General features: G+C 38.0%; 1 protein-coding gene across 1 annotated transcript; it reads left to right on the top strand.

Annotated features, from left to right (window-relative positions):
• Window positions 1–8,136: 8,136 nt before the first annotated feature.
• Window positions 8,137–9,087, top strand: LOC123787619 (olfactory receptor 56A3-like). The gene has a single exon (XM_045790425.2). The coding sequence runs from the start codon at window positions 8,137–8,139 to the stop codon at window positions 9,085–9,087; it is 951 nt and encodes a 316-aa protein (XP_045646381.2).
• The last annotated feature ends 3,410 nt before the right edge of the window (window positions 9,088–12,497 follow it).

Below are 12,497 nucleotides of genomic sequence, written 5' to 3'. Positions count from 1 at the left end.
TTTTAAAAAGATAGCCATGGATTTATTATGCCTAACTCTATTTCAATGAATTTTTCAATTGAGATGAAATAAACACATTCTTTGAAATGCAACTACCAAAGCTCACTAGAGAAGAAATAACCACCTGAATAGACCTACATCTATTAAAGAATCCATTGAGAGATGAATGGATAAAGAAGATGTGGTATACACACACACACACACACACACACACACACACACACAATGGAATATTACACAGCCATCAAAAAAGTGAAATCTTATCATTTGCAATGACGTGGATGCAACTATGGGTATTATGCTACACGAAATAAGTCAATCAGAGAAAGACAATTATCATATGATCTAACTGATATGCAGAATTTTAGAAACAAGGCAGAGGATCATAGGGGAAGAGAGGAAAAAATGAAACAAGACGAAACAAGAGAGGGAGGTGGGGGTATGGGTGGCTGGGTGATGGACACTGGGGAGGGTTGTGCTGTGGTGAGCACTGGGTGTTGTGTAAGACTGATGAATCACAGATCTCTACTCCTGAAACAAATAATACATTTTATGTTAATTTCAAAATTTTTAAAAATTAATTCATTAATACTTAAAAACCTTTTCAAAAAAAACCAAAAAAATAAATATAACAAGAACAACGACAACAAAACTCTAGGCCTACCAACTTCACTAGTAAATTCAAAGAAGTATCTAAGGAAGAAAGAAAGAAATACTACTCCACACAGAGTTTTCCACAGAAGTAAACGGGAGGAAATACTTCCCCACTCATATAATGAGGCCAACTTTCTCCTATACCAACACCAGACAAACACATTATATGAAAACTCGATGAAGAGATACCCTTCAAAGACAGATCCAAGAAATTAAACAAAATGTCGGCAAATTAAATTGAACAATACACAGAGAGTTTGCTACATCAAAGTGGGTAAGATCCAGTTTAGTTTAATGCAAGGTTGGTTTAACATCCAAAGAACAATTAGTCTCATTCATCACACTAACAAACAAACAATCAAAAGCCCATGTGATCACCTCAGTATACATAGAATAAGAATCTGACAAAATGCAGCCTGCCCCTCCCCCAAACGCTGAGTGTGCTAACAATGTCCGAGACCTTTCTGGATCTCAGAATATAACACAAACCCACATGAACCTTTGAAGTCAGAACTGGTTTGCTCCCTACCACTTAGACCAGCAGAGGATAAGCAATATAGAAAACTGGGTGAGGAGGAGAGACTTTAGTTGCTCCTGTATTTCTCCCGTGCTTTCCCTTGAGAATATCTTTACCAACCCTGAAGCTACTGAGTAGGAAAAAGAACTGCAGAGCACTCGTCATGGCCAGGTACTTGTAAGCACTGAGAAGGCCCCTTTTTGTCCCAGCTGGGATCCATGCAATCTCACTAATTTCACTGAGTAATTCCTGGACAAGAGTAATGCTGGAGCTGGGATAATGGGAGGTTGCCTTGAGGGGCTGGTGAGTGTAGGGTGTAGGAAACAAGAAATAATAAAGCCCAGATAGTAATAAACTTTCTCTGAGGTGATGATCACAAAACCTACCTGGAGGATTTGAAGCCTAGAACTTACCCTTTCTCCTTTCCCTTCCCCCACAAATATTTTATATAGCAGCTAATTCTTGTCCTAGGCACATATGCATACAGGATATAAAATAAGAAAATACTAACACTATGGAAAAAAAGGCAGTGAACTGAACAACCATATCACAACAATCAGAATTAATGGGCTAGAAAAAATAACAACTAAGGGTAAATTAATAATGCTTAGTATGTAAGCCAAACTAAGAATTTATTAGATAAACAAAAGCATTAATGTCTTCAGAGACTTCAAAAAGGGTATTGGAAATATCAAGTTGGACGTTCAGTTATAAAAAGGAACTAGTTGTTCTAAGAAATAAATGGTTTCTATAAAGCATCAGTGGATGAGCTGAATAGCTGAATAAATGCAGCTAAGTAGCATATGAATGAGCTGGATCAGGCCACGGAGATTCGTAGTCCTATTAGATAATTTTCAAAAGATACAGAAAGAAGGAGGAGGAAATGGATAAGAGATCATGGTAAGTATGCCACAATCTAAAGTTAGTCCAATAAGAGTCACATAGGGAAATAAATAACTACATAGAATGGGGATATACTTGAAGAAAGTGAAATGAAGACTACTCATAAATTTAAAAATCATTTAAGACTTTGGATTGAAATGTGTTCAAGAGAGACACACTATTTCTTGAAAATAAAGGCTCCCAGACATAATAGTATCAGAGGAAAACAGTCTATTCTGTAGACTTCGGTGGATTCCTACACAAACTCTGAGATTCTGATATTTGCTCTGGGTATTTTGAGGAGTTGACGTTGAAAATATAAGGTTGGAGTAAAAACAAAAGTAAATCCCAGTAGCAATTTCAGTATAAAAGCCAAACATCATGAAGGATAAAAATTAACAATATGTCTGGAGATCTTATGATGGCCACACATTCATTTAAACTCCTCTCATAAAAAATCCAAGTCTAGTGTCTCTCCTGCTGAATCTGTGGTGATAGCAGAGACTCACCTCTTACCAACAGAATATGGCACAAGTGATGCTGATTATAAAATATATATAGAAAATAAAAATCCAAATATTAAAAAAAATTTTAAATGTTTGGAACTGTAACCTGGTGATAAGTATTAAGGAGGGAACGTGTTGTGATGAGCACTGGATATTATATGCAACTAATTAATCCAGGAACACTACATCAAAAACTAATGATGTACAATGTGTTGGCTAATTGAACATAAAAATAAAAATAAATGTTTGGATAGAATTCAAATGAAAACTCATTCTGCCACGTAATGGTTACAAATTACAAAGCAATAGGAATAAAATAATGTGGGATTGCTTTAAGGAAAACCAAATACACCAGTGATGGAACAGAAATACAGCCATGTACGCATGATACTTGATACATAATAAAGCTGACAACTCAAATTAGTGGGAAAAAGGATCAATAACATATCTCCATATGCAGAAAAAAAGTTATTCAACACTATAAAAATACTTAGTAACCTCCACCACCAACAAAAAAATTCAGACCATGCCCTAGAACCTGGCACTGATGGGCCCCATGCTGCTGGCAGTACCCACACTGCGTGGATCATGGGGAGGTCTAGGCGACACCATGACAGTGCCCAAGGTAGTGCTGAGGAGTTAGGGGACGCAAAATAGAGGGTATTTATAAAAATCGCAACACACTATTTTGTATTTTCAAGCTGTGAACAAAGCAATACGTACTCACTTAATATCACTCCCTACTCTTGAAAATATCAACCACAAACAGATCTAAATACATCAGCATGAAAGATAATGCACTAAGTTTTACAAAAAATTAAAACAACAAAAACAAATAAACAAAAGCACCTTTGCAGTCTTTTGGAATGTTCCCTAAATAAGATCCACAGAAAAAAGCTATTCATAGAAAACTAGTTCGACTTATCAAATTAAAAGATGTCCATTGAATAATGGACACCAGACACTATAATTGAGAGTTTTATAACAGACGAGAGGAGATACTAGCAAAATCTAACCAACAAAGGACTCTAATACTGAAAATATGCACAGAGATTTTGCGAATATGCAAGAAAAACAAAAATTAATAGAAAAAGCAGGTAAAGGATGTCAACATGTAATTCACGGCATAAAAGTCACAAATGGTAAAACGGTATATGAACACTGCTCACTAACTGTGAGAAAATTAAATTTAAAATAATAACATATGGGCAACAGGGTGGTTCAGTTGGTTAAGCATCTGCCTTCGGCTCAGGTCATGACCCCAGGGTCCTGGGATCCAGTCCACATTGGGCTCCCTGCGCAGAAGGAAGTCTGCTTCTCCCTCCCTCTCTCTCTACCCTTTCCCCCTCGTCATGTCCTCTCTCTCTCAAATAAATTAAAAAATCTTTAAAAATATAATAATAATACCTACTATTTTACCTCCTTATAGTATTTTTTAAAGAGATAACAACAAATGGTGTAAGGAATGTGAAAAAAAGAAACTATAGGAATTTCTAGTGAGATTTTATAAAACTTTTGGAGAGAGGTTTGGTAATTTCTAGTGAAATTAAATATTTTTATATGCTTTGATTGAATAAAAAATCCTCCACGTATACCTAGTATAAGTCTACAAGGAGAAGTGTACAAGGATATTGACAGCAACAGTATTTTTGGTAACAATTAATTATGGGTCACTGGGGCCTAGACTGCTTAACATAAAGAGCAAACGCACATTATCGGAACTGAACAACACTCAAAAAAGAATGACATCGACTTGCGTGGAGCAACATGGATGGATGATTAAAAATTAGTAGTAAGTGTAAACAAAGAATAACATCAGATTTATAAACCAGTGACATTTGTACAACTTCAATTTCAAACCTTTTCTACAATAAACAAATACGTAATTAATAAGCACACTTAATAGTTTTCTATTATAAATTCATCTCCAAATCCTAAGCCCCCCAAAAAATCAGTATACTTAAGATTAATGAGAAACACATATTTTAAGAACACCAGAATTTTCACTTCCCTGAAGAAAGAAGAAATAGGAGCGATGTTGAGATATACAGAAGAAAGGTAAAAAGAGAGTAAAAGAAGGCCTTGGAAGAGACTGATGATGATGGCACAGCACAGGGAACATAGTTGACGGCATTGGAATAGATTTCTATGGTGACAGACAGTTGCTACATCTGTGGTGAGCAAGGATAATGCATAGACTTGTGCAATCACTACGTTGTACACCAGAAACTAACGTTAACAGTGTATATCAACTACATATAATAATTAATGAAAACAAATAAATAAAAAAATAAACTGATCATGTGTGTTCCCATTATTGGAGAGGTAAGAGTAATTCACATGAAGTTCAAATGAAATTATTTTTAAAAGAAACAAATTATGTTTCCTATTATGTATTTGAATATACAACCCATTTAAAACATCTTTCACTCCAAAAAATTTTCTATGAGAATTTCTCTCTAAAAACACATTGCATTTTCACAGCAATACTTTTTTAAGGTTCTCTTGTATTATTATCATTATAGTGCAGTGATAAGAGCCATGATGAGGTAACATTCAAGAGCATGGTTTGGGAGGGCGTATCGAACAATTATGTGCAGGAAGTCTATGAGAACATCTGAGTGAGCATATTGGACCCATGCAAGGCACTGAGTGTGCATGTGCACATGAGTGTGAACATGGATAGATGGATGTATCATGCCCACACCCAGGAGATTGACTGCCTACAAAAAACTCAGTCAATGTAGGACTGGATTAACAGAGCTCCTAAATTTAGAGAGAAAGAAAATCAATTTCTTCTCACACCTGCCTGCCTGCCTGTCTGTCCCAGGAGGGCATTGTAGGCCCAAGGAGGAGGGATGGAGAAGGTCCCAGAGGGCATAATCCCTGAGGTTCTGGAGTTATAACTATACCAAATACTTCAGGAGCTAACCAGAACTCCAATAGCAGTGGGGCCAGACGCCCTGCTCACATCTTCTGTAGGTGAGTCGGGTTAGAGGGTGTCTGAGAGGGAGCTATACCAAGATTAGCTGGAACATGGGTTAGACATTCCTCTTCAGGACAGATCTTGCTCTGTTCCATGCTTGAGTCAGTATGGCTAAAGTAGTCTGAACGTGGGGTAGTAGAGACTGCATCCTGTCTCAGGTCAGGCACATGTAACAACCTGTGCTCTGATACCTTGCCTTTTGCCCTCCTCTTGCCTTTTCTGATGTTTTGCTGGGTGGTGTCAGAGATGCAGAGAAGCAGAAATTTGTCCTCAGGATATTACTGAGCAGAGGGGGTTGGGGAAGTGCATCATCTGGAGCTCACATCAGAAAATTTGAGGGCTTCATCTGTGAATATGAACATTTAGGAGCTTTAAGGCAAAGAATCTGCCCACAAATGCTTGCATTATGGCATAGGAAAATTCCTATTTATCTACACAACTTCAGAGATGGAGGACACAGACCACAGTTGGAGGGTCCCCAAGACTCAGAGGGTAGTTCCTCAGATTTTAACCAAATGAAGAATTTCTAAAAGCTACTGCTGCCAAAAACAGAAAATTATGCACAGATCATAGAGGTATCTGTCACTGGTTGGTTCAGACCAATAATGTCTGAAACGATACTTGGGAGAGATGTTTCAGAATTGCGTCTGTACTTATGGAGTTAGGTGGTCCTTAACAACCCCCCTCTTCTTCAAACAGGGCTTCCATAGTGCTATGCTGGGGGCCTGTCCCGCAGCCTGGGAAAAAGCTTGTCCAGCAGGGTCTCTGCTTTTGTCACTGCCCTTCAATTTCACTGGCTTCTACATCCAGTCCCCACCTGGAACCAGTAGACATTAGCTCTAGTTTAGGTCTAGTACTGTCATTGGTTACCTCTGATTGCAATGCAAGAGTGAGAGGAGAGCAGAGGAAGGACATATATGATTTCAGATGCTCTACTTCTAGGGCTGAGTAGGTTGTTCAATGCTTGTTCAATAAATTATGGATTGAAAAGCATGTAGGAGCACCCAGATAAATTGAGAGAAAGGAAGAGTCAGAGAGTGGAAAGAAAAGATAAAAAATCCTCCTAAGTTGGCTTCAGAAATTTCATCCTAGTGCTAGAAATAATTATCCCAAATATCTTCAGGCGACAAAGAGAACATGTTCCTTCCTCTATGGATACTCCATGGACACTCAAGTCTGAATTACCATTTCTACTATTTGGCAGTACCCTCCAAAGTTCATTTCAAGATTTTCCCACCTTCCATGCAATGAATTCCTAGTTCCTCCAAGGAATACTCTGACATCCCTGAAGAAGAGAAGATTTTTGCACATGGTGAAATTTGGAACTCTGACTTGTAAAAATTAAATGTCAAGAATTTTGCATAGAGTAAGATCAGAGGGTGCAATGATCAAGATCAAAAGACAAAATGTAAAGATGAAAGTGATATTTAGAGCGAGTATTTCAAATCTAGGACCATGTGGTTGTACATGCTGACGGACATGTGGCATGCTCTGGGCTAAGCAGATGATATCTCAAACATTCAACTGAATGCATCCAACAAGAAAAATTGAAAGAAAGGAAGAGTTTAATGAACATAGTGCCCAAGACAAGAGAAGGTCCTTTGGTCACCAACCCAAGACTGGATGCTATTTTTCTATGGGTTTTTATCTTCATGGCTTCCAGCACGTGCAGCATCTCCCAGGTCTTGTGAGCCACTCCACAAAAGCAAAGCATGATCACTAGACAGGAGGACCTGGATCATTATATCGAAGACAGAAAGGGGAACAGAAAGGGGATGAAAGGACTTTAGAGGTGGACTTCATCACTCTCACACTATTGCAATGAGTATAAACAACGGTCAATTTGTCAAGGACATGTATGGCTCCCATATATCTATGTGCATTTGCACATTCTACTTCCAGGTTTTTCCTTTCCTGAAGTTAAGAATCCTACATGTATGAAGATGTATTGGCAATCATTTGGCAGGATCCCTACCCACCAAATTAAAGTGACATTTTAGAAAATGAAAATGAACTAACGTTAAAGCCAGGGTATAATAATTTAACCTGTGATTAAAGCCAACTATAGCTGAAAACTCAGAACAGGGGAGTGTGGAGAACTAGGAACAAGTACCTGAGTTCTTACTTTGTGCCACACTCTGCTACTCATTTCTGCATGTTGTTATAGTTAAATTATCATGTGTTAGTCTAGTCAGTCATTAAAGAACAACATACAAAAAGGAAGAAACTTATACATACAAATTCAGAGACTTACCCGTCACAAAGCAGTTTTCCATGTAATTTTCCCCTTCTCTTTAGTTGTTGCAAAGACATAACAATTCTCATAAAAATAGAACTTAAACGAATAAAAAACGTATCAATGAACCATATCATCTCACTCCTCTATACTGCTTAGTGATAGGACTTTCTGAGCCGGATGGCACAAGGGATAAACACATGAATTCACATGGCTCTAGAGGACCTGCTAGGACTAATGGGTTTCACCCAAGGGAAGCAAATTCTTCTAAATTCATGTGTCTTCAGTCATGAGCTAATTTTTACCTTAATTTTACAGACCACTAAAAGAAAACTGTAGAAATATAGGACAAAAGATGACAACAAACCAAAATGGCAACATCTCCACTGACGTTTCAGACTTCCTCCTGAATTGTTTTGCCAGGTCCCCCAGCTGGCAACTTTCTATCTCCCTGCCCCTCAGCCTCCTCTTCCTCCTGGCCATGGGGGCCAATGGTATTCTTCTGATCACCATCTGGACGGAGGCCTCTCTGCATGAGCCCATGTACTACCTGCTCAGCATCCTCTCCCTGTTGGACATCGTGCTCTGCCTCACTGTCATCCCCAAGGTCCTGGCCATCTTTTGGTTTGACCTCAAGTCCATCGGCTTCTATGCCTGCTTCCTCCAGATGTACATCATGAACTGCTTCCATGCCATGGAGTCCTGCACATTCATGGTCATGGCCTATGACCGCTATGTGGCCATTTGCCACCCATTGAGGTACCCATCCATCATCACGGACCAATTTGTGGCCAAGGCCACTATTTTTATTTTGGCCAGGAATATTATTTCTACAGTGCCTATCCCCATTCTATCCTCACGACTCCATTACTGTGGAAGAAATGTCATTGAGAACTGCATCTGCGCCAATATGTCTGTCTCCAGGCTCTCCTGTGATGATGTCACCATCAATGGCCTCTACCAGTTTGCTGTTGGCTGGACACTGCTAGGATCTGACCTCATCCTCATCTTCCTCTCCTACAGCCTCATCCTTCAAGCTGTGCTGAGACTCAAGGCAGAGGGTGCCATGGCCAAGGCCCTGAGCACATGCGGTTCTCACTTCATCCTAATCCTCTTCTTCAGCACCATCCTTCTGGTTTTTGTGCTCACTCATGTGGTGAAGAAGAAGGTCTCCCCTGATGTGCCAGTCTTGCTCAATGTCCTCCACCATGTCATCCCTGCAGCCCTCAACCCCATTGTCTATGGAGTGCGAACTCAGGAGATCAAGCAAGGAATCGGGAGATTGCTGGACAGAGCGTGGTACTGAGGACAAGTGGGTATCTGCAGTCCTAATATAGGATGATTTTTGTGTCAAAAATGGGCGAATCGTCTGAAATTCATTTCTATGAGTTACAATCTTAAACTAAGTAAATTGGATATTGTTCTTCTTTAATAAAATGTGTCATTTTAGGTGTCTCTTTCTCTCACTTCTCCTTTAACAATATCCTTAACCTCTTTTGCTTTTCCCATATTAATATATCCAATTGGACAAAATACTGGCATTCCATCAAGCAGGTTCTAAAGTGAGAAGTTTATGTTCCTAAATATATAGTTGCTTATATGTCATGTCTTTACATTAGTGAATATAAAATTGGATATTTTTGGGTAGAGCTGTATCATATGTACCACATTTTTATTCTTATTTCCCCAGAAGGGAACATATTGGAGATAAATAAGGGAAAAATTTTAGTCCTGAATGATGGAAGGTTGTTACTGGTTTATAACTGGGTCTGCAATTGGGTGGTCATTAGGAAATGTGCACAACAAGAGAAATGGGGTTTTGCATGTATTTCTCATTTGTGCAAAACTTAGCAATGGGTTTGATTAGATTCAAGAGACTCCTAAATTCTCCTTCCCAGTAGATTTGAGGTTTGGTCATTTATCTTTGGATGCAGGCTGTCACACTTTATGGTATGCACATACAGCTCTGCTAATGAGTTTAAGATTGTTAAAGGATTATATTCTATGATCCAGTAATAATTATTTAAAACATTGAAACATAATATCTAAACATTGTTTTCATACTGATTAGACTGTCTCTTAGCACACTTTCTCCTAAGAATTCTTTTAGCTATTTAGAAACAAAAGTAGAATATAGTTGCTGTTAGGAGTTCAAATGAGAATAAGGAAGGAATAAGGTACCTACAGGCAGTAAGGTACCTGGCAATATAAGAAAGCACTGTATAGAGAGTTAAAGGTCTGAATTGTGAGAATTGCACAACAACAACAACAAAAAGGTATTCTTCTTGGAAAAGAGCTGAAGCCAAATTCTTTCATTGTGGCTGTAATTTTTCTCTTTTCTATGTTTTCCACATGCAGAAAAGGAAGGCAGTGTTTTAGAGTATGAATCATAATGTCTTTCTCCTAAAATGCTATATTATGAGTGCTTATGTCCTAGACACCAATGTGTGAAGAGTACAATAACAGAATGCTCATTGTTTGGCTTCTTACAGCTCATAACCCCCAAATCTTGCAGGAGCAGATTTGAAATAGAGCCATGTATAAACCTTGGCAGTCACAGAACCTAAGGAAAGATGTAAATAGAAAATTTACTCATGATAAGGCAGGAATATTAGTGCTAGGGGAAGCACTAGCTGTTAGTGTCAAAAGTTTCTCAACATGAAGATGATAATAATCATACTTTGTAAATCTTTAAACTTTTCTTAACACTACATGTACATATGAATATTTTAAGTTACATTTTGTGCTCTATTATTTTAATAAATTATATATTATGTGGAATGTTTAATAGTGAAAGTGTTATAATTAGTAAAACACAAGAGTAGGAAATTAGTCTCTTCAAACTAAATAGCCATATGCAGAAAATGTTAAAGCTGAGATTTTCTTGGGGAGAATTTTCAGTCTATTCACACATTACCCATATTTGGACCCTTCCTTCAATGACCTGAGAAAGTGAGACAGATATCTGAGACACAACTGACACTGGATACTGGGCCAAGAGAACAAAGCAGAGCACACATGAGAATGGTCATGACCCTTTAGGCCCACAATTAACATCATATTATCTGCAAAAGACGCATTTACATCTAATACAGACAAATCCTTGCTATGGTGCTAAGGTTGCAGTAGAGAGCAAGATAGGCAAGGTCCATGTGTATAAGTGCAAAGGGTCTGTGCCTGGGTGAGACAGAGGTCCAAGAAGCAAGGGGAAATCTCAATATGTAGGAAGAACATAGCCAAGGAGAAGCCAAGGTAGAGTTCTAAGAAAGTGTCCACTTGGCAGAAAGTCAGGACCCAAAGCTAGAATAGGATTTCAAAGCCTAGACAGAATATTGCAATAGGAACTTCACTTTGAGCCAAAGAAGTAACACGATTGTATAAACCGAAGATATTGGGGCTGAAAAACAGCAGGCCCTTCATTAAAAACACGCACAATCCAGAGGAAATGTATCACAGTGTAATCTAATAGAAATGATAGCTCAATACGAAGCCCTCGCATTCCAAAATATTAATCAAATAATTACTTTATTACTCCCCATGCCTAGATTAGGTGTCACATGGGGAAAACTGAGACAATTCACAGAACTGTGAATCTTTCTGCATCTGGTAGAACCAAAGAAAAGAGTAGCAATCTAACTCAGGACTCGGGACACACTGTCCTTTGTCAGAGTTTTCACACTTTCTGGTTATAAATGAAATATTTGTTTACATTTTCTGTAACAGTTTACATCTCTTTACATTTTCTTTCTATGTAATCATAATCTTGCTCAAATGTTCTGAGTTTCATTTTGTATATATTAACCTTTATTGTATATATATTTACATATACATATTTTGTATTATGAAGTCTCATATGAAGGTTACTGGCAATACCCTGTCATTCTAGTGAATGCTTTCATTCTTAAAAAAGATGTACGGCCTATACATGGGCTTTTATAGCAGATTTCACTGTGTGGGGTGGGGAGGAGAATGAAAGGCATAGACATGGAAACTCTTTAGACTAAAAAACAGAAAGAAAGAATGCTGAAAACAATGAAGAAGTGACCTGATGAGTGATGAGATAATGTTACCTAATCTAGTATTTGTGTACTTGGTAATTGAAGGCAGAGACAGAGACAAAGTACAGGAGCAAAACATACTGCCAATGTTTATAAAATATACAGAAATAAAATGCATGGAAAAATGGAAGATTATTAAGAAGCAGTGAAATAGAAGCAATGTTTCTATGAATTTGTATTTTACACATGGAATAAATAATAAAAGAAGATTGACCTTGATAATAGAAAGATGCATTTTTTAAACACTACTGCTTGTAACAGCAGAAATTTTCATTAAAGCCAAGCTTTTTAACGTCATATGGTCTTTGTTGCAACTGCTCTGACATATAGAGTAAAAGAAGCCATGAGTGGGTATTAATTAAATCGACATAGTAAATGTATATGGTTGAATCAGTGGCTCAGGAAGGGGTGGTAATTTTGTCCCCCAGGACACATTTGGCAATGTCTAGAGACATTTTTGCTCATTACAACTGTGGGGATAGAGGTGAGTTAGGGTGTATGGTGCTACTGACAACTAGTGACTGGGGGGCCAGGAATGCAGTTAAATATCCCACAATACATAGAACAGAATCACACACAAAAGAAAATTGTCTGAACAAACTGTCATTACAAGCTGAGATACTCTGGTCTAAATAATCCAAATAAAAAGCACCAATAG

This window comes from Ursus americanus, chromosome 16 (assembly GCF_024610735.1).
Source record: "Ursus americanus isolate L20-20 chromosome 16, mUrsAme1.1.p, whole genome shotgun sequence".
Classification (NCBI taxonomy): domain Eukaryota; kingdom Metazoa; phylum Chordata; class Mammalia; order Carnivora; family Ursidae; genus Ursus; species Ursus americanus.
Note: the sequence above shows the minus strand (reverse complement) of the source record. Positions and strands in the feature narration are given on the sequence as shown.